This window comes from Mchenga conophoros, linkage group LG9, assembly GCF_057382185.1.
Source record: "Mchenga conophoros isolate Kocher_MC1m ecotype Shallow Benthic linkage group LG9, M_conophoros_male_GT1.1, whole genome shotgun sequence".
In the NCBI taxonomy this organism is placed as follows: Eukaryota; Metazoa; Chordata; class Actinopteri; order Cichliformes; family Cichlidae; genus Mchenga; species Mchenga conophoros.
The window spans coordinates 16,035,629-16,058,985 of NC_140534.1; the positions used below are offsets into that span (position 1 = coordinate 16,035,629).

Genomic DNA, 23,357 nt, shown 5'->3' on the forward strand with positions numbered 1-23,357 from the left:
GCCAGCAGCATCCCTCCGTCTGTGACGGGAAGTTATAAACAAACAAGGTGAAACGTGACGTGTTTGCTGTGTTAGAGGACAGTGAGATCTGATCACCTTCTGTACAGGTGCAAGAATGCTAGCTTTGAAAGAAAGAAAGTTATTGGTGTAAGCACTGCTAACATTAGTTGATCCTTATTCTTAACCTTTATCCAATTCAGAGCTAGAGCCACGGTCACGAGTCTGATGTTGGGCTCTAATGTTAGCCACACTCAGAAATCTGTCAAAAAAATACTCAAAAAAGCATGAACAGAATGTTAGGTACGTTTGCAAAGTGTTTTTTTTTTAAACTTATTTCTCTAAATTCACCGTGCATGTTCTTTAACCTCCTAAGACCCAAACTCTTCCATGTCATGCATTTTTAATTTCTCTTTGATATTTGGGGTGATTGGCACCTGATGAATGTAAAAACAAAGAATTACCAGATTTTTATTTTTTTTTAGATAATTTTTGTTTCTGAGAAAAATGAGATCCACATATGAGCATATTTGTTTAAAATTTCAATAGAACAGTGGCAGTATAATGTCCTCGTAAATCTGGGCTTATGCTGGGCTTACACTGTGATTTTTGGCTCATTTTGAGACGATTTTTCAGTCGTGCGACCGTTTTGGTGATCGGGCCGAGTTTCGCCTTCATCGTGTGTCGTGCATCATGTAGTATACGTGGGGTAATGAGAAGCGATTAACACCTCACGACCAGCTTCCGATCATCAATTGCTTGGTCACGACTGTCGTGAGGAGGTCACCGCAGCTTCTTACACTGCACATGTGCAAACACATAAATGTCGGTGAAAAAGACGGAGTAGCACAGCAGTGCAGCGTGTGATCTGGACACAAGCGATGGAGGCACAACTTGTAGAACTTTGGCAAGCTCATCTGAGCCTTTTCGATGTGGCCTCACAAAATTATCACGACCACAACAACCGTGAAAATAATTGGATGGACATTGCTGCTCAATCACAGCTGCCTGATCAATGTTTTTCAATAGCAATTTAGCAAAGTTGATGGTGGTGGTGTGCGTGTCTGTGTGAATGAAAGACAGAGAGGGAGAGCGAGCGACAGATTTTCCGTTATAACCTTCATGTTATGGACGCACAGTGTGAGCACTCAGGTCGCATCAGGGCATCGGGCCGCATAGTGTGAGACCTGCATCGTGACCTGCGAACTTCTAACCCCTGCGAGTCAATCGTGCAGTTTGAGCAGAAGCTGAATAACACGAAAAAGATCGCACAGTGTCTGCCCAGCTTAAGTGGATATCAGGCCCTTGTAGAGCAAAATGTAGCATTTTGGTCTAGACAACCCAAAATGTGATTTTGGTTGCCAGGTCCTAGCAGGTTAAAGAAAAAGTACAAAACACTTCTAAGTAAATTCTTGAATTTGAAAAGTTTTTAGCCAATTCTTTAAAAGATTTTTTTTTAAAGTTCCTGCTAAACAAAATGAATAAAATACCCTGAGATTAAGTTTGTTTGACTACACACACAAAAAAAATCCTTAAAAAGTCTCCAACAAGAACAAATTATGTTAGAGATGTCAAGGTTATAAATTGTGTAAAAAAAAAAAAAGTCATTTATGATTTTAAGGTGATAATTCTATTCATTATAATTCAGTTTTACTTCAGTTTCTTTCTATAGCACTGCTTCACCACAACATGCACCTTAAGGCTTTTAATTAGGTGATGCCAATAACAGTGAAAGCTTGCAATCATAAGAAATCATAATGCTGTTGAGTATGAAAGCTGAATTTTATGAATGTGTTTTATTTGTTATATTATGTTTGATTTTCCTGTTGTGCTTGTGTAATGTATTACAAAAAGTAAAAAAGTAAAGGTTATAAGTTGAACTGTATTAATATCTTATCTTTTATTAGTTTTAGGGCACTTTTAGGAGAACATTTACACAATGTTTGCACAGCGCACACAGTCACAGCTGAGATATTGCTAGTCTTGTGCACACATAATATAAATATATAAATATAAAATACAAAGTAATGCATATAGCATGAGTGAAGTCGTTGTGCAGCCTGTGCATGCACGCCTCTCGTGTCAACAAGATTTTACTGTAAATAAACATGTATTTTAAAGCATTTCTCTAGTGGAAAATATGCAGAATATATTTCCCAGAATTTTTTCATGGTTTGTGTCTGCGGGGCTGCCTCTGAGGAAGCCTGAGGCTCATATAGTTCTCCACCAATCACAGAGTTATTGCAGCCTGACAGGCGAAACCCAGGGCAAAAAGATAACAAAGAAGCGCCTGTTGCTTATGATTCTTGCTGCTGTAAAAGCTGCAACATAATAACCATGTCAGTATTTCTATCAGGCTGCTTTCATAATCTTGAAGACACAATTTGGATTTTTTTGGCGAATAAATCAAAGTGAAAGTGTTAAAACTGCTCATGTGATCCCATAAAACCTCCCCATAGAGAGTGCCTGACCTTCCTCAGCAAAATGACACCCTCCTGTGTGCTCCTATTGGTGGTGATCTCAAACATCCCAGGCCCATCGCTCCCAATAATCCGGTAGTCCATCTCCGCATTCTGGCCGATATCCGCGTCCATGGCTCGGATCACTCCCACCGCAGACCCAACCTCGATGGACTCGGGTACCCTGAACTCATAGAGGGCTGCAAAGAGTTTATGAGACGAAAAGATTTTGTTAATCGGAGCAACACTGAAGCTGTTCAGAAAAAAAAAAAAGAGAAAGCTTGAAAGTGTGTGTGTGTGGCAGTAGGACTGCAAAAACCAAGGCCATGCCCTTGGTGTTTCTTTTCATGCCAGATTTCAATTTTTTTCCCACACAAAGATGCAATTCATATAAGTGGTGAATTAGCGCCTCTTTTTTAAGATCTCCTCAAGTCTAATCGAAAAGCAATTACAAAACCCCGATCGATTTAAAACAAACCGCACACACACACACAGTCACACACGACGCGCCGGACACAAAAGAAGCAAGCGCCACCCCTGACAGCCCGACGAGCGTCATAACGTGAGTATTTTTTACGGCCTTGTTAGTGAAAAAAGAAAGAGTGTAAGTGGGTGAGTCAGAGAGCAGGAATACAAGAGAGCAGGTCAGGGAGAAAGTGAGTCAGAACCAATCAGAGAGCAGCAGTGTAAGAGCCAGCCGAGGAGGGAGAGCGTGTCAGAAGGAGTGTTGGATTTAGTGCTGCTACATTTGTAGATTAGCTGCGGAAAGACATCTCATATGTGCCGAAACATATTTCAGCTCCAAAACAGACGTTTGGCCTTTCACGTAGGTTGCTACGAGCCGTATTGACTCACCACTTCAAGTTTAGGATGTAACATAAATTCTGGGCCAATTTGCTCAACATAAATTAATTGCTTCTTCTTCTTCTTCTCCCTCCCCCCACCCACACTTATTTTCTGAGATGATTTCTGGGTTTGAAGGGGGATAAATTGATGGCTGCCTGTCGGCCGCGGCGGCCTCGGTTGCATCTCGTATGCTTAAATAAATAGCTGGACTGCGGGAGGGGAGCGAGGGTGATATACACACAGCCTGCGGAGACAAACAGCAGTGACACACTAATAAAACATGCTGACAGTGTTTTGGCAACGCCTGAGTCGGCAGGTCTCTGTGACGCTGACACTTGCCTCCAAACACACACACACACACACACTGCACCACTAGAAGGTTTCCCTGGGCTAACAGGTATTTAGCATTGGGTGGAAAAGAAGAGGCATCACTCCGGCAGACAACAATGATATCGCTTCCTGACACTCTACCTCCTCTGGGTGTCCCATTACAATATCTCTTCCTCTTTCTTCCTCTTTCAATCTACCCGCGACCCCCACCCCTCCACCCCCCTCGCCTCTATCACAGGCTGTCTTTCTGCCGTCCGCTTCACTCTTCCTCTTTCTTCCCCTTTCTTCCCCCCTCCTGTCACCTTCGCCATCCCCGTCGTATCCGTCTCCCTCCCTCCCTCCTCTCGCTCTTCATTCATTGGTGGAGGGGTTTGAAATGACAGCAGCTGCCACCCCACCACCACTGCCACCACCCCCGGAGCTGGTGGGAGTTCCGCAGGCGCGTGTTTGCCTTGCATTTCGCGGCTGTGCGCACGCGTCACCCACCGTACAGTGAAACGCGTGGGGGGAGCGAGGGACACGACAACATCGGTAATCTGTCAATCTGATCTGGCTCCCTTCGCCATTTATTTGCCAGATGCAACGAGAGCAAAGAGGGAGGGAGAGGAAGAACGGGAGAGAGTATGTGAAAAGAGAGTACGTAAGGAGTAAAGAGGAGTGAGTGATTGATGAGTGCGAGTGTAACAAAAAAGAGGAGAAAAATGCACCAAGGACAGTTTGAGCACTAAATTGAGAACAGTGGTTTTATGGAGTAAAAAGGCAGCAGAAGACTTAATAGCAAGAGATAGACAAAGAGAGAGGAAGAGCAGGGGAGATAAAACCCAGTGAATGTACTCTCTTCATTTAATAGGGATTACAGGGCTGATCTGATGCACTTTGCAGGACCCTTCGCTCTGTCATATGGCTCTATATTTAATTATTCGCTGCCTTTAAGAGGCCCGCCTTAGTTGCACAAAACCCAGAGCTCCCTGCAATAATCCAAATTCATTTTGAAACTGACACCAGATGGGGGCTGCCGGCCTGGCATCGGCTCACACTGACAAGTGGTTCTCATGAGCTGAGGATTGGTCACTGTGTGTGTGCATGCACAAGTCCACCAGAAGGGCTGTACTCACTCTTGGTGAAGCGTGGTGGGTTGTCGTTCACGTCTGAGAGGGTGATGCTGACCGTTGTGGTTCCTGAGAGCCCGCCCATCTGTCCGGCCATGTCTTTAGCCTGGATCACAACCTGGTAGTTTTCTTTGACTTCCCTGTCCATGCCAGGCAGGGCTGTCTTGATCAGGCCTGAGGAGAGAAAAAAAAAACCCAACAACCAAAAAATGTAGATTTACAAAGAGAATAGCGTGCATTTGATCAGAGCAGGCAATCTGTAGCTTCATCCAACTCATTATTTTCTGTTTTCCTCTGATTATCTGTTATTTTATGACATTAAAATCAGTCCAGCTTTGATTTTAAAAAACTAGGGGGAATCAGGAAGACAATAACAACGCAAAAATCTGGATGAAAATCAGAGTTTTAAAAATGCTCCAAACTCTAAAAAGTTTACCCACTTATGTTTATTTGCTTAGAGAGAAACGAGTCGCTGCTGCATAATCAGCAGCTCGTTTGCCCATTTTCCTCTTCACCGTCTATAACTGAAAGCATTTTCTGAGGTGTGCTCGGTACAAGACCTCGTTCACCCTTCAACTCCGGTCACTACTCACTTTTACAGCAAACTTTTGACAGAGTGGGAACATAACATCAGAGCGAAAAGCAATTTAAACCTGCTTCTTTTTAATGACAGGGTTTTTTTGTGTGAGAAAATCTGCAAAAATACATAAATTGACATGCTCTATTCATGCAGTATTCCAGGTAATCGTACATGCTGGCACAGAGAGAAAAGAAAACAAGTATGAAAAGATAAAAGCATGCCTGGACTCTAAAGTGTAGAATATGAACACTGAAGCAAAAATAATAAGCAGTTAGTAAATTGATTAATCAGTCACAAAACTGAACAATAGCTACATTAAATAGCCCCACACCAGCAGCTGCAGCTACTTAGTTGTGATTGCAAAATTCGTTTTTTTCTACGCTAAGCAAAATATCATTATAGAATGCTAAATTGCCAGAAACTGTGGCCACTTGAGGATGCTTTCTAAAGTGAGTCAATCCCCATAGACTCCCATGTTAAAATGCCTAACTTTACAGCAGAAATGATCATGTCTACCCTGCTACAAAATCCTTTTTATATCCCAACAGATAATACCTCCCTTTGTGACAGGTGCACTGTTAGATTTTCTTTAATATTTCTCCCATTTCCATTTAATTACTGCTTTAAGTTAGGAATGTTTCACGTGGCTTTGAGCTCTCCGTCAAGTCTCAGAACTGGACCTCTTCATTTTAATTGAGGTGTAGGTGCCTATTGAAGTAATTATCTGCAAAATCACATGGCAAGAAGTCTGTAAATGAGTAAAATTGTAGTATTTTAGCTGTATGCTACTATCACAAATGACAAGATATCTCTGTCTGTGCAATGAACCCATAAAGTCTATGAATGCACCTTGTTAAACAAGCTTGCTACTGTGGGCTGATAACTTGGAACTCAGATGTGGTCACTTCTGGCAACAACATAGCAGTGCAGCATTTACAAACTAATGAACACATGGCAATGCCTCAGTGCCTAAGTGTTAGCATTTTAGCAGCTATGACGTTGTTTTTTTTGGAATCAACTGTGAATGATAATTAGCTGCCAAAAGAAGAAAAGAACAAGAAGTGAAGACAGTTGGGTAAAAAATGCACCGAAAGCATAAACTCCCAAAACACTTGTTCTATGACTTGAAATCATGGATGCTAGCTTACATGCTACATGCACGCTTACATGCATGGATGCTAGTTAGATCTGTAGCTAGCACCCACAACTCGAAATATGCAAACATTATGCTTCAATAAAGTTCCAGCCAGTGACTTATAAATGAAATCCCCCCTGTACAGCTGTTATGAAGGTGCACCTTTCCTACAGAAGCCAAAATCAGGCTTCTACAAAGATGCTTTTAGAGTTGGGAATTTTAACATGAAAGTCCATGGAGAATGGCTCACTTTTGCAGCCAGTCTCAAGTGGCCACTTGAGACACACGCTGCCAAAAAGCCGGATGAACAGACTTAAAAACTAATTTTTTCTGACTGCCTTTGGCCTTTCAAATAACTCAGTGTGATTTAATGTGGTAAATGTACAACATGAGTAATAGATACAGTATGAACATGAGTAATAAATACTTTCTAAGGAGTACATTTGCTCTCACATGACAGAAAATAATGCGTCCACGGGTGAATTGGGTATATCTATAAATATATATCTTTAAATAAAGTACAGTTCTCACCTGAAACATATCTAAAAATAACAGCCTGAATCAGCTGTATTGAATTAATGATATTTCATCTCTTAGATTCATGCATCTACAGGCCAGATAATTAAACCACTAAGAACATTTTATTACTCAAAGGTCAGTGCTCTTGCTCAGCAGCATGGAGCTCAGCGGCCACCCAGGAGCACATTTTAGTGTCTGTGTTCTCATGATTTAACTGGTAAGTGGACCAAAGAGCCAACATACCAAAACCACGGCGTATTCCTTTAATTTCCTAAGTGTAGCATTTGCCTCCAAATGCATTCGGCACCATTTATCTGCTCTTTTTTCTGAATTAACACTCTGTTAATGTTCAGCCTTTCAAGTGCCGTGCAGTTGCTTACTTCTCGGCTCTGACACCTCAGATCTCTAGTTTGGAGTCAGGACAGAGAGCGAGTGAAGCGGTAATTGGCAGCATATTCAAAAGGTGTGCTCCATCTCCCATCAGAGTCGGCCTTAAATCCTGTCTGCTATTACACGTTTGAATTTGAAGCATCATAAAAGAGGAGCAGGTGGAGGGGGGAGGCGGCGAGGGGAGACGCAGACAGACATAGCGGAACGGGAGAATGAAGATGAAAAAATAAATTTCACCCTAAATAAACTGTTCTGACAAACTTCAGCACTTTTCGGCAGAACTGATGATTCACCGCATATCAAACAATAAGGAAGAAGGAGCAGCTGATGTGGCGCATCGCTCACGCTCAGATCAGAGTGGCCTACGCTGTTCAGAAGGCCCTCCAACTTGCTCCTTTTGTTCCTCCCATACAATAACTCCCCCCCTCCCCAACTTCTAACAATGTACAATTTATCTCAGACGCAAGGAAACAGCGATCGTTTTGACGGTGTTGCGGGGAAGCAAGCAAAGGTATAGCATCTTTAGAAAAGCAGCATCTCGCTCGCTCTGCACCTCTGGCTACCTTTGTTATTGTTTAATGACTACAATGCACACAGAAGAGGAGGAGAGGAGAAACAAATCCTGCTTATAATGTGATGTCCAGGCATGTCTTTGTGTAAGAGGGGATGTCAGCTTACATACCACATGTGGGATAAACCATATTACTGTTAATCCCTCTGCTAATCTGCAAATGGCTTTTTTTGTCATTCTCCTTTTGTTTAAGCGGGGAAAAAAGGACACGAGCGGGATGAGTTCCAAAGCGCACATTAATGATTAAAAGTAGCAAGCGGTTACATTTTAGGGGTTGGTTATTTGCCATTCTCTCTGTCTACAAATCCCTCGCCACACATCAGCCTGCGAGGAGAAGGCTGCTGGTTAAAGGGAAAATCACTGCATTTATTTCAGGATTTATCCTCTGATAAATTGTTTTTAATTCACCTTCCCGCTGAAGCAGCGTTCCCTCAGCATGCCTGCGCCGTTTCTGTTTCGTTAGCCATTCGTTATCTTTCCCACAATGGCCACCCCCAGAAAGGAAGGTGTGAACTTGTTGCGCTGAGCCGTGGGTTACACACGTAGGTGGAGAGTGCAGTGGCTGCAGCATTGTTAGAGCAGCAGGATGAGAGGCTTCCTGCTCAAGAAAGAGCGAGGAGCTGTGCACATCAGTCAAAAAGCAGCGTCCTTCGGGGCTGCTGTGCATGCCGCTCTACTAAAGCTGCTCTCACTGAGGAGAAATTTGCTTTTTGTGTGACGGATTTCTCCTTCAAACTCTATAAAATTTTTGTTTAAAAAAAAAAAAAAAGACTACACTATACTTTTTGCTTATTTCTATGAAAAGCTTTCCTTTCATCTAACTTTTAAAGTTGATTTCTTTTATTAAAGTTACACTCTCTTCTCTCTTTGTGTGTTTTTTTTTATTAACGTGTAAATTTATAAAGGAAAACTTGAATTAAAGCCAAATTTTAATTTAAGATCTACTGGTATTTTCCCACACAACCATCCTGTGGATTTACAGGGAATGGTCTGAAAAAGAAAAAAATATCCAGTGAGTGGCTGGGGGGGCGCGAAGATTTGCTGGAGGTCAAAGGAGAGTGACCAGACTGCTTTGGGCTGACAGGAAGTAGCTCAAATAACCAGAATCCATAGCGCACTGAACCGTGAAGCAGATGGGCTACAGCAGCAGAAGACCACACCGGTGTGCCACTCCCTTCACTTACAAACAGGAAATTGAGGCTACAGTTCCCACGGGTTCACCAAAGCTGGACAATGGGAGATCAGAAAAATGCTGCCTGGTCAGATGAGTCTTGGTTTGTGGTGCACGCCATGTCACAAAGCTCATCTCAAACTGGTTTCTCGAACATGATACTGTGGAGGTTGTTTGAGTACAACCTCCACAGTAACCGGCTCTCAATACAATGGGAGCTTCAACAAATCTGCAGCAACTGTGTGATGCTGTCGCGTCAATATGGCTCAAAATCTCCGAGGAATGTTTCCAGCAACTTGTTGAGTCTGTGCCACAAAGATTTGGAGTAGAAGGCAAACTTGGAACTAGCAAAGTGTACATACACACTGGAATCTATATGTTTATGAAACTTGTTAGAAAAAAAGAAAAGAATTATTATGATTTTTAAATAGTTACTTTATGCAATGAATATAATTTTTATGTATGTCAAAGACTTCTATTGTGAAAGGAACGAACAGGAAGAAGTCCTTTTTGAACAAGGTTAGAAAAAACCCTTTGATTACAAAAAAACAACATGGCATCCCAAGATCTTGTCAATACAAAAAGTGACATCAGTCTGGTTACATGTCTGTCTTTCACAGACAGTCTGCAGGGTCAGAACACGAAACCCTCACTGGGACAATTTTCACAGCCACAAATCTGTTTAATTGTTTGCTTTTTGTTTTTTTTAGCGCCAAACTATATCTAAACCAGACTGCCATCAACACATGGCTGTCAACATCAGATTTTCACTACACAGTGATCACAATCAAATAAATGAATGACGACACTGTGGCAGTGGATATCATAATATATGATGATAATATAATATATTATCATCATATATTATCTAACTTTTAAAGTTACATACTTTACAGTATAAAACATGTTCAAATTACTGTTGTTGTGAATATAAATAAACCTGAAATGAATTTAACTGAATTAAATTGGTATAACAACAAGCATTAAAATCAATATTGCACCCCTGCCGTTGCAGCTGCCGCAGGATAATGCAACATCCCAAATCTCAACACTCCACACATTTGCTAAAAATCCTTGAATTCAGTCCCTGCTGTGTGTGAGAAAGTGTCAGTGTTGAATCTTATATTTCAGGTAAAAGTATAAAAAGGCTAGATTTTCAGAGATGAAGGACAAGAAATTCTTCCCTGTCAAAGCAAAGGTGAGAGTTAATTAGCTAATTTTTGGTAGCTACCTAACTTTGATCCATCAGTCTAAAATTTCAGGGTCGCCATGGTCAGCTTTCTAGGTCACCTGTGACAAGGCAGTAACATTTTAAAAAGGTTATATGACATAAACCTAATTAAAAACTTATTTCCAAAGTTATTTAAAAGAACTCAGCACCAAGAACCAGAGTCAGGGGAAGAAGGAGATTGCTACAATTTGACCACTTTTTGATTCCATGACGTGGTTAGAGGAGTGTGTTTAAATAGGATCCAACATGCAATGAACAAGCACAGTGGTGTTGCTAGTCGATTTACCAACTATCTGACATCAGCTGGGATAAAAATAACTGGCTGTGGCATCCTGCTTTCCTGTCTACTCTACAGCCCTTGAAAACATATGTGCAGCGTGGTGCTCTATTTGTGGGCATAACATGTCACAAAGAGAGGCAGCAGTGGGTATCACCACACTTTCCCCCCCTAACATTTTACATATTTAAGTTTATGAAGGACATAATAAGGAAAAGCTTCGCCTACTTAAAAAAAACCAAAAAACGGCTTTTAGCAAAGTTTTGTGATGGTGAATTTACGGGGCTCTCCGATAACATGTCAACTAAGATCCATCAAACATTTGTGTTCAGGCGTCTGTACCGAGATGATGTGGGAATGATGCTCTGAATCCTTAACCCTTTAAGACCTACCATAGAACCAAGTCCGCCAGAGCTTATATTATATTTTTACATGTTGTAGTGCCATTTTTGGGAGCATTTCAAGTTGATATACATCAATACAACCATTATAGCCCACATTTTAATAATATGTATGCATTAAGTGCATAGTAATTACATACATTTCAAAAAAGTGCAATAAACTACAAAAAAATTTAAAATCGTTTTTGTTTTTTTAACATATATTTCTAGTTAGAGAAATTTAAGAGGCTTATCCCTCAAAACTGCAAATACAAAAAAGTTGCACAAAATAGTTTCCCATCACAGGAAATTTATTTTGAGTGTCTTCATAGTTTTATTTTTGAAATACACCAATTTTTCTACACTGCAGGAAAAACGAAAATAAATATTATGATGCAAATTTGCAAAAAACAGCATGTGCATCAAAATAAACTATTTCCAGCAGTGCAATATGAGCTCTAAACATCCCAGAAACAATACAGAAAGTCATAAAGTCAAACATAACTTTTAAAAACACCAGTATAGGCTCATAAGGCCCTGAAGGCAAAAAACTACATTTCCGCAAAATGACGTCACTTCCGGTTTCGCGCAGGTCGTGGCGGGCATGCGATAGTTCGCGATGCTGGACATAGGAAGTGTTACAAACAGCTGATCGGATCGGCAAAGCGTGTTTCTGGAATATTATATTACGCTCTGACCGGCTTTAAAGGGTTAAGAGTCGCCCCCTACTGGTCACTGAATATTACAAAATAAGTAGGTGGAAAAAAAATGGATAAAAATATTTAGACTGATTGCTTGACAACCTGACTGACTGACACTGAGTTGTCTGCTGTGAACTGCGTGTAATAATGTCTTTGTCTAAAAGAGATAGAGATACAAAGACGTCTTTATCTATCTACTGGAGGAATTGGGATTATTTTCAGGTGAGGTTTCTTTTTTTTTGCATTTTACTAAACACTGACCTGTTTCCGGATCCACGGAGAAGTACGGCTGGCCCTCCAGGATGCTGTAGACCACTTTGGCGCTGTTCCCGTACGTGGCGTCATCGGCGTCTGTGGCTGTCACCTGAATTACTGAGGTGCCTGCGGGTAGGAAGATTCATGACAATGATTTAGATCAACTCTTCAATACTGCTGAAAATTGCCTGCTGGATAATTGGTTAAGCTGATGCACCTTCTGATGAGGTGTCGGATCCTCTTCTAATCACGCCCATGCAGAATGTGACGGATCATTTCTGTCCCTTTGCGTTACCCAAACCAATCTTTATTCCTCGGCCACTTATACCCTTATACATGATTGAGTTTTGCAGGTAATCAATAACTCCTAATGTATTTTTCTAAGTATATCTCTCTAAGCATGCCAGCAGCACCTATACTGGCTCTCTGCAAGCCCCGAGAAGCCTATTAGCGTATCCACAGATCTGGAGTGTCTGAGAAGCCAAATATCTGATAGCAGGCGAACGACTGTGATCCATTTTCTCTTCCAGAAAGGCTGAGGCCCTATTTCAGTAGAACAAAGGGAAACGGTTAGCCAAGTGCTACCTCCCAAATGGCGCCTTGCGGGGCCAAGTGTTGCCTCATTAAATGCAGAAGAAAATTAATTGAGTAGAAATATTTAATGGCAAAGTGGTATAAATATAGAATTGTGCAATACAATGGGATAACGACCTCATGAAACTTCTGTAATTTGATGTCAGCAGAGATCAGTGTGGGGTGAGACCAGAGTTTCCCTCCTTTAAAACCCATGTGATTTGTATGGATGAAGGATGTTGTAGAAATAAAAATAAAAAACAGACAGAGAAAGACCACGGCTGTCTGATTTGCTGTAAGTGACAGTTCGGGAGGATTCTTGAGCAAGTTCACCGAACCTTGATCGCTAATACCTTTAACTAGGGAATTAGACTCAAAGAGGCTTTTCTGACATGGCGGCTTTTAGAAAATATCACTGATCCACATCAGCCATCTCATCGGCAACTTTAAGCTTTCGAGACAAGAATTTTCTGACAAACAACTCAGGAATAATCACGGTTTTTTGTGCAGGGGGAGTAAATTACCCCCAACTGCAATCATTCACTTGTCAAAGGGAGGAGCGCGTCAAAATCTTGAGAGTCCAAGCGAAGGATGTCAGAGCCGTGAGACTATAATAAAACTCAAAGTGTCACATTTAAAGGGGCAGTGTCTCAAGGCAGTCACTCGTGAACACATGCTCTGCCAAGCGGTGACATCACACCTCGGTTGTTGCCATGGGCACCCGTGCTGCCCTTAGATAAGTGCCGGCCTCTCTCTTGGGGTTGCTGAACCAAGTGACAACTCTGTCACATGTCTGGGCTGCAAGACCAACGTCCCTCAGTCCCAGAAGCACGGCAGCAGCAGAAGCACAACATATAGTTCACCCCGTGTTTGCGTGCAAGTATTGATGACTTTTTTTCCCTATTGTTTATCTATATTCATGAGGCTGCTGTGTGCTTTTAGGCTGGAGCCAAAGTGCACCGTGAATTATTTCATTTGCTGTTTGAATAACAAGCAGAAAGGACGGCGCAAAAGCAGCGAATGGTGCCGTGCGGCGTCTAAGGAAGTGGCAGTGCAGAATCCACAATTATTCACTGTGATGACACAGCTGACAATGTCGGTAATTAAATTAAATGTCGTTTTAACAAGATACAATACTGTATTTAAAAGATTATCTGCACCGGCGCTGTCGAGACGCTTTTACCTTGTTTATTCTCCGGTCATAAAACAGCTCCTAGTCTTTCTCGTTTAATTAGTTGGGCCTTCTTTGTTGCGTCGGCATCATTATTATGATTGATAAAGTCCCATTGATCCGGTAAGGCTGGCATTTTATAACATCTCTATCCTGTTTGAATCATAATCCTTTTAATTCGGCTCCTCTTGCGTGCACAGGCGCAAACCTTCATTTGTGTAAACATTTAATTGTCTGATAAATAGCTCTTTTTAAGAGTCTAATATTTACAGCTGGAACGTACCAATGTCAGACATTTCAGGGACTCTGGCCATGTAGGGGTCCTTGGTGAAGCGCGGCTCGTTGTCATTGATGTCGTGGATCTTGATGATGAACTCGGACTCGCCCTCGAGCGCTTCGTTGGTGAAGCGGTTGACAGCTTTGGCGTGGAGGATGTAGAAGGCCTTCTCCTCCCTATCCAGCCTCTTGGTGGCATGGATGTCCCCTGACTTTTCATCTATCTTGAAGAGGGTCCCGGCTCCTTCCCCTGTCAGGACATACTTCACGCTGCCATCTCCTCTGTCAGAATCCGAGTGAAGCTGTGTGGAAAGAAAGAGGGGGAAAAAAAGGAGAAAATATGATTTGGATCCCCTGCTACAACACAAAACACCCATTTCAGGCAACAGTTTGTGGCATTTTCACTTTAATGAATTTCCATTTTGCTGCTTTCTACTGCTAATTGTTATAGCACAACAGAGATTCAAACTCGACTTTATGAAAGCTTTCACATTTGCTTAATTTCCTCTTATGAACAGCAAGTGTCAGCTACCCTTTTCCACATTAAAAAAAAGAAAAAAAAGATCTCCTTGTTAGCCTGAGCAGAAATGGTGACAGTAAACAAAAATCTTCATCTGCTGCAGTCCAAGCTGCACCACTTGATTGACGGCTGCAAAAACACATCCCGGCGATGAGCGCTTTGCAGCAAAGATGTCAGCAAAAATCACATTTCAAAGCCGAATCGCGGCATTTCTGATCGACTGCGCGCACATCGGTGATCTGACCAATCTGGGCCCTGGCAAATAAACGCTGACAGCTTTTGATAAGTGTGTTTGGTGTTATTTAACAGATTCATATCATCTCTGGTAAACTGTCATCGTGTTGTGACGATACACATTCACCTCGCCTCTGTGAAGCTCGCGTCCTGCCAAGAAGAAAGCCAGCAGCCGGAGCGTGTAAAATGTCGCATTCACTGCTACTGTTACTTTTTTACTTTTCGCTGAAAGGGTGGGTGAGGGAGGGGACACACACACACACGTCTGTGGGGTTACCAGCATGAGTGAGCACACGCCCCGCAGCCTGCCAGTCCCTGATGGATCAGCAGCAGGACCAACATGCCAGAAGACCACGAGAGCCCACTTGTGTGTGGAGCTCCTCGTTATTATTATTTGCTCTGTTCCTCCCTATCTAATGTTTAATTTTTTTCTGCATGAACAGCAGCTTAGCATGCTCTGACATTTTAATTCCACAGCCAAATCTCCCCCACCCCAACCACACACACACACACACAACATATTTATCTCCTAGAACTCATCAAAAGCTTGTCCAGTCTTTTCTCCCCTCCCACTACTTCCCATCCTACTTCCCTTTCCCCTTTTTTAATAACCAAGGACACAGTAATAATTGCAGGGTGGGGTGGCGGGGGAGGTAGAGGGCAAAAAAGGAGAGCACATGTTTGCAGACACGGGCAAACATGTCAAGCATAAACCGAGGCAAACGCCATCCGAATGTTTACCCGCGTAAGTGGATGCCGGGATGTAATTCCGAGGTCCGTTATTGACACCTCATTAACTCAAGTGAGCCGGCACGTTTGATTTTGCCGGCTTGAATGCTTATTTTTTTCTCCCTTTTGCGCCGGTAGTTTCTGTTGTGTCTATAAAGGTTCTTGGCTCAGCCGGTGGACAGACTGAGGGGGGGATATTGTGCGTCGCAGCTGGGTCACGTGGGACCACATTGCAAAGTCTCCCTTCTCATCATATATTAAAAAGCTTTTCATCGCAGGTGCTCGGAAGCTTTACTAATTCATGCTGTTTTATCAGGGCAAAGCTGGCACATGTGAGATGAACAGCTTTGTGGATTAGCATCTTTAACACTGTTTTGTTCGACTGCTTGAATGCTGGTAAAAAAAAAAGACTGTTTTCATTCCTTTCTCTGTCTGTCTAACCAAGCCAGTCAAGTGTGTTGCAAAATTTTGACTATCCTCGGATTAGGATCTCGAGTGGAGCACTGTTTCATTCACCCACTTTGAATTCTGGTCAAAACAACTTTCCTGTTTTGTTTCGGGGTTGGGGTTTTTTTTCGCTCTGCCTAACCAAGCCAGGAGAATATTCTGCAGAATTGTATTTGTTTTCTGTTCTGCTTTACAGTACGTGCTCCCAAACAGAGACTCAGTTGGCTGAAAACAATCCACTTCAACATTATTATCTTTCCCCCGCTGTTATAGCTGCAATGTCCTTCTCTATGATTGTCTATCAAGCTGCCTATCTCTGCCGGCACGACAATTCAGTTAATAACTGTTGAGTCCTCTCTTTCGGCTGAGATGTGAGATAGACAGTGTGACATATGCTGTGTCGACTGTCATTTCTATGGAAACAGAGAGCTCTCGTGGTTTTGAAGACTTCCTCCTTGCTACACTGAAGGATATTACAAGGAAGCTCGGAGTATCGAACTCCAGCACTTGCTGCAGCGACCCCGTCCCTCCCAGTTGCCCACCTTGCCGGTGAGGAAAATTTACTGCTGCCCTTCTACTCAAATTAAGGAGGGGGGTGGTAAGAAGAAAAAAAAGACTCTCTTGGAAATCAATGTGGCAGCCCAACGTGCATTCACAAAAGCCCTTTGATCAATTTATATCGAAAATACAATTAAACTGTCACAGGGGGGAGAAAAGAAAGCCACATGTGCATTCAGTTTGGTCACCAAGAAGCCCTGGCACATCAATAGCTTGCCTTTTCTCCTATGCCCTCCTATGGCACCAAATCGTAAAAAAAGGCAGGGAGCATGATGCTATATCCATTAACACTTGGACTTCTGGTCTTTTAAAAACAGAAAAAAAAAAGCTCTGCAAAAAAAAAACTTCAACAGAGCCATTGCTTTCCTAAAGGCAGAGTTCAACATTTAGGGAATGGTTAGAAGACTAATGCTACAGTCACATCACACTGTCTCATTTCTGTTAGCATACGACCCCGCTGTGTACACCATTTAAACTGTGTGGCAGGGTTGGATGGTTTGGGTAAAGTACTACTGCAAATACTGACTTCAAATTACACGGAAGAACTGAAGTTCTAGTACTGGTCAAAGACTTCAATTCAATTCAAATTTATTTATAAAATTGAATCACGACAACAGTCGCCTCAAGGTGCTTTATATTGTAAGGTAGACCCTACAATGATACATACAGAGAAAAACCCAACAATCATATGACCCCCTATGAGCAAGCACTTTGGCGACAGTGGGAAGGAAAAACTCCCTTTTAACAGGAAGAAACCTCCAGCAGAACTTCCTGGCAACTATCAGTTGGTAGGGAACAATTTATATTCCACGGCCAGTTGACGAGTGGTTGCTGGCTATCACGAGGTGAAATTGGTTGCAAAGCAGTACGGAGTTGCACTGAAAATCTCTTTGACATTGATTTGGTCCCTAGCAGGTTGATATAGTTACCTGCAGTTTGTATAATTTTCAAACGTGTTGGTTGCAATAGTATAAGACTTTTATTCTGAAATTGAAGGTTTTCTCCATTAAGTCCATGTTTTATACTGTCTATGTGCCTGGTACAATCTATCACTTTTAGCTAGGTAGCTAGCATTGCCTTGTGTGACATTGTCCTCATCCTACTAGAGTTACTATAGTTTTATATTTTTAATTGATTTATGGAAGATTTGCCTGGGTTTCAATTTAGCCTCAGTTTTGCTTTAATTTGATTTAAATGCTTTCATGCCTGTGAAAACTGATCTGATTGTAGGTTTCATTAGCTTCATTAAAATGTACAACTATAAAATTATCTGACGCAGTATCATTTACACATCACACTGTCACTAAACACACAGATGCCAGGAGGACTTTTCATATAGTCTCCTGATTGTGATGACAAAACTGGCAGAACAACTTAAACTAAACTAAAACTAAAAACTTTGCTGTATATTTTTCATTTATTTTACTTAATTACTTGATTAATTATTCCAAATGTTATGTTTTGGGTTTTTTCTCTTACTGGCTAAAACATTGTTGGTGGACTAGATAGCAACCTTTTCCAAATTTAAACTTTTAGCCATTATGAGTACACTATCAGGATAGCTGGTTAGCTTAGCACAGCAAGAAGTTGCTTTTAAAAATTTCAAATATTTTATAACAAGACAAAACTGCAAACGTGAACCAACATTTTTTTTCTCACTCTTAACAAACTGAAGCCTTTCACTGAACCAAATAACCAGATTGTGGCAGCACTTCTGCTATAATTTTATTCATATTTAACAAATAAAAAAAGTACACATTAGTTTTTGAGTCTCACACTGAACTAGCAGCATGTTTGTACTCTCTGCTCATACTGCCTTCATATTAAATCATTTTTTGCTTTTTAAAGAACTTATTTTAACATTGCACTCAACAACAAACAAATCCTCCCTAACAAGAAAAGTAACTTCAATGGCCAAACTGCTTTATATGTCTTCACATCAATATATGGTCCGCATATAAGGGTGACGTGGGCCACAAGTGATCCCCCGGCCGCAAGTTTGAGACCCTTGGTCAAGTTACTGAGGTGTAGATTTTGCAACCTTTAGAAATATTACTTTAACGTTGCGCTAACCAGCTAATTAAGCATGTTATTCGTCATACAAATTTGAATTGAAAGTAAGTAAATGATCAGAAATGTAAAACTAACAGTTATGATTCTTTTGGTAAATGGTAAATGGACTAGTTCTTATATAGCGCTTTTCCACTCTTCTGAGCACTCAAAGCGCTTTACACAACTTGTGCATTCACCCATTCACACCCATTCGCACAAGCACAACTGACATTCACACACATTCATACTCCGATGAATGCATTGGTCAGTTTTGTACTCTCACTTATTTAACAGGATTATACATTTACTTAAATGTTAAACATTATGCAGTTACAGAACTTTGCAAATGAGATTAAAATCTCATTAACTGGCTAGGATTTGGTTGAAATCCTTCTTTAACACATTTAACTATGTCAAAACAGTTTGTAATAATGTTTCTAAAATTAGTGTCTGTGTCTGGAGGGATAAAAGAATATGGAAGGAATGTGGAGAGTAGTCACACTCTCATCAAGAAAAAAAAAGAAACTTGATTTCAGAGAATACTTGAAATGAGTCGATTTGCATGGGAAACAGGCTGAAATGTTCTCACTTTTCAACAAAATTGGAGTTCAAGGACTCAATCACAGAGAAAAATGACTCGTGAGGAAGAATTCCTTGTGAATTGTCTGTGAAACAAACTATAAAGCCTTTGCTTCAAGCCTTATATCATCAATAATGGCCTATATATATCAAAAACCCTTCATTCAATTATCCCACTTTGTTAAGTGACACGATAATATTTCTAAAAGCTTGTAATTTTCCCCCAACAATGAAAAACAAACATATTTCTGTTCCTAAATGCTTCATCTTGCAGTTTGAAGTGGGCTGAGAGGTGAAGTGGCACTCATCAGACATCTGTGTGTGATAACTTATAAGCGAGCTGTCTTTGTTTGTGAAATTAATCAGCTTCAAGAGCAGCAAATGTTAGCGCTGACTCGATCTGGTCGCCATTTGTGCTTCACTCGAGTTAGGCCAGAAAGATGGCACTGGAAACAGGCTGCTTAGGGCAATTAGCCAGTTAGCCTTTAAGGCCTTGTGTCCTGGCCTGTCGAGAACTGGCTGCCTTCTATGTAGCCAGATGGTAGCCTCAGACTGTGTACAAAAATAGCCTATCAAATGTCTGTTGATGTGTAAACTTGAGATATGCAGTGAGAGCGGCTGCGACATGAAGGTGAAATGTCACTTAACTTACAATCCTCACTTGTGGACATCTGACATCTCTTGTTTTGTGCATAATTTTCAGCATGTTTTATTCTAATTACAGGCAGTTGTCAACAGTTTAACTTTTTTGTATCACTTCAGCTACTAAACAGTCATAAATACACGTTTAGTGCTTTTTTTAAATGATAATTTTTGCTCTTGGTATCACAGTAGGTTCAAATTTAGATACGTTTGCACTGCATGACATTACTAAGAAGTGTTGCTTTTGTCTTTAATTAAGTGTTGCTTGAGCAGAAAGAATAATGCAACCTCTTTGCAAAAAAATAAAAATAATTTAAGTTATGTTTAAATAGGAAAAAAAACGAAATTAAATGAATGAATGTTGATACCATCTACATTTGGATTGGCTGCCTATAAACCCTGCTTTCACCATCCAATTCTCTCTGCCTCCAGGTACGAAATCTACAATGCAAACCAACACAAAGCAGTAGTATTGGTAACTTTCCTCAGGTGGGTGGAATGGTGGAAAAATTTAAGTAGGAAACCCTAACCAGCTAAAGAAAGAGTTCTGTTGTTAGGCGAGGCAAAGAAAGCAAAGAAAGAGACTGAAAAGAGAGACTGCATTGCTCCTATATTAGCTTCTATTCATTGGTTCTCAGCTATACTCACAATTCAGATCCTTAAAAAGTTCCAAATGATCAGTGCCCACGTCTGAAAGACCTCACTGCTCCATATTATCCCAAATGCAGGACTTCGCTCTTAGACTGCAGGCTATTAAAGATTATTCTTCAAACGTTCCTTTTCATGAAGCTTACAGTCAGGGCTGGATCAGGTGACCATGAACCAAACTTTAGTCATAGGACCAGGCTGCTGGGGAACTTCCTGTGATGCACTCCCATGCCTTTGTTTACCTTTTATCACCACTAGTTTGCGTTTTCTTCTGTTTGTCCCTGAGTCCGGTTCCTCTGTGGGTCACTTCCTATTAACAGGGAGTTCTTCCTCCCCACTCTCACCAAGTTCCTGCCTACAGAGGCTCATCTGATTAATGGGGGTTTTCTCTTTAATGCTTTAAGGTTACCTTGATACAACTGTTGTGACTGTTGCCAAACAAATAAAACTGAACTAAACTGGAAACCTCAGGTTGGGATTAGCAATGGCAGCAGCTCCAGCTGGTTCAAAAGCGGTCAAAATTTTTTTACTGTTGTTCCTCTACAATAATTAAAAGGGTTGTTATAGTCAAGTGTTGAATTCTAAAAAGATACACTACTTGACCTATTCTATCTGGAACTGTAAAATTAATAAACTCTTGTTGCAGTTGTTACAGCCATGCAAAAACAACACAATTCTTCTACATAAAATATTTAAATGCCCTTTAATCCGTTGTTTGTGGCGTTCTCAGTAAATGCAATCCAAAACATGCTTTATCTTTTTAATCTGTGAGGAAAAAGCCTGAAGCAACTGTTTAATTAAGAAGCGTAATATAATAAATGTTAAATGGTCATTTTGTCAAGACTGTTGACTTGAATAGATGAACATTTACATTTTAACTGCTTCAAGAACTATTTTGACTGCAGATGTGTCAAAGGTTTCAATATGTTGGCGGCTCTACTGTTAAAGTCTAACTATTCTTTGCTCTACTTCAGTAAACAACATTGTTTAAAAGCTTAAATATCTCTGTGTGTTTGTACTGAATCAAGAATAAATTGATGCAATATTCCATATTTTATATTTCTTTTTTTTTTTTTTTCTTTTTTTTCTTTTTTTTGGCCTGTCCCGTTTGGCTCTTTTGCCATCATTTTATATTTCTAAACTGTAAGATTTTTGGTTTGTCTTGAGGAAGAAGGGATCCGTTTTAGCATCAACGTACTTGGCAACGTTGAATTTCTTTATTACAGTATAAAAAATTTAATGACATTAAAATGAGACTCTAAAGGCTTTGATTCCTCATTGAGACCATCACTTGGCTCAGTTAAATTTTTTAATAAGTTGACATTTTTGTTTCCTTTGTGTCGAACTTTCTTGAGCAGGTGGGGCTGCTTTCACTCAGCCGAATAATGCCGGGCCAACGAAATACTTGTGATGTTGATGAGAGAAGATTAATTAATCTGACAAAACCAGTGGGTGTTTTAAACACTGGTAGGCAGGTGATAGCATGGAGATAATTGCAGGTGCCCTAGACATGTTGGCGTATCTCTCTCAGATATCACTTCGCCGCTGCAACGTTGTCAGACAGATGTTTACCGGGTGTCATCACCGCAAGACCTCATCGCGCCCGTTTCCTCCGAAGCTCACGCCCCCCCTCGTGCCCACACTTCCCAGAACACAACAGGGAACTTATCGCCCAATCAATAAACACTGCCAATGCATGCTCCAGGTCGCCACTGGAGACCTGCAGGGGCTGCCATGTCTAGAGTACAGCCAGGCCTGCGCCATATTGCAAACTCCTTGCCTCTGTGCCAAGGTGAGCAGCTGGTAATAGGGGGGAGTATGAACGGAGACCAAAAACCACCACCACCACCCCCAGCCCCCCCACACACAAAAACAAAACACACAAATCCCTGCACCTTTCCACTGCCATAAGACTCGCAAGTCCTTTCCCCAGGATGCCTCAACCGCTGAGTCATACAGGGCTGTGGAGCGTATTATGTCTGTATTCATCAGCCTTTTTTGTCTTTTCTGTGAGTTCTAGCCTATTACTGGAGGCTAGTATTTGCAGGTGCGTGCATGTGTGTGTGTTTGCATGTACGCTGGGGTGTTTGTTCACTACGCTGAAGACTCTACCCACCAGGCCCAGAACCACTGGGGCCTATCAGGGGCTGTAAATACTTTATGAGATATGATAGTGCAGCACAAACACTCCTCAACCACAGGCCATTAACCATTTTCAGTGGATATGTGCCCTTTGGTAAAGTAAGAAATAATGAAATAAACAAACATTCTCTTTCCCCCAGTGACAGCCCAGGCCCTCTGAGGCCTGTATGCAGCTCGCCTGCTAATGAGAGGCAGTGCAAGGCTTCCCTTTCTGCAGGAAAAAGAAAATCATTGGCCAATACAGCGAGATTAGCAGCCAACCAGCTCCCCCAACAAGCCACTGCCAGAGTCTTTTCCATCACATCTTGATCGCTTCTCTTAATTTCTTCCTGTTCCAGCTGCTTTTGTTACGCTTGCTCTGGAAAAATTGCAATTTCATTTGTTAGTACTTCACAGCTCGATAAAGCTGTTGTAAAGAGCAAAAATAAATAAATTAAAAAAACTAAGCCGAGGGAGATTGAGTTTACCAAATAACTGCAGACGCGATGTTGTAATTCAAGAGCAGTTTCATCATTCTATCTTTTACTGTGTGTCAAGCGCAGCTCCCTTGTTTATAATAACCTGTCATTGTGTTATTTCCAGTTGTTTTTTTTCCATCACAAACAAAAGCGGTTTTGTTCCACGCTGTGCTCGCCGGCTGCCACAATGTCATTCGCAGTGACAAAAGCCTTCTCTTTTGTGTTTCTTGTAGTTTTTCACCCATTCGGAGCCTTTACATGGCAAAAAATACGGCCTCCACCTGAGGATACAGATGCAGATGCTTGCACTCTATGTTGAGCCATGTGTTCAACTCAAAAGCTATTCATTCCCTTTAGGGCTTCATTCATCACTTGTA

The 23,357-nt window shown here is 41.3% G+C and overlaps 1 protein-coding gene across 1 annotated transcript in view; it reads right to left on the reverse strand.

Moving 5' to 3' along the window:
- LOC146567090 (cadherin-10-like) overlaps window positions 1–23,357 on the reverse strand; it is a 74,060-nt gene that overhangs the window by 22,428 nt on the left and 28,275 nt on the right. Inside the window, exons 3-6 of the mRNA XM_085286699.1 lie at window positions 13,979–14,273; window positions 11,958–12,077; window positions 4,748–4,915; window positions 2,469–2,656 (exon numbers count right to left, since the gene is read on the reverse strand). Of these exons, the coding sequence (XP_085142825.1) occupies window positions 2,469–2,656; window positions 4,748–4,915; window positions 11,958–12,077; window positions 13,979–14,273 (771 nt within the window). The remainder of the gene's footprint in view (window positions 1–2,468; window positions 2,657–4,747; window positions 4,916–11,957; window positions 12,078–13,978; window positions 14,274–23,357) is intronic.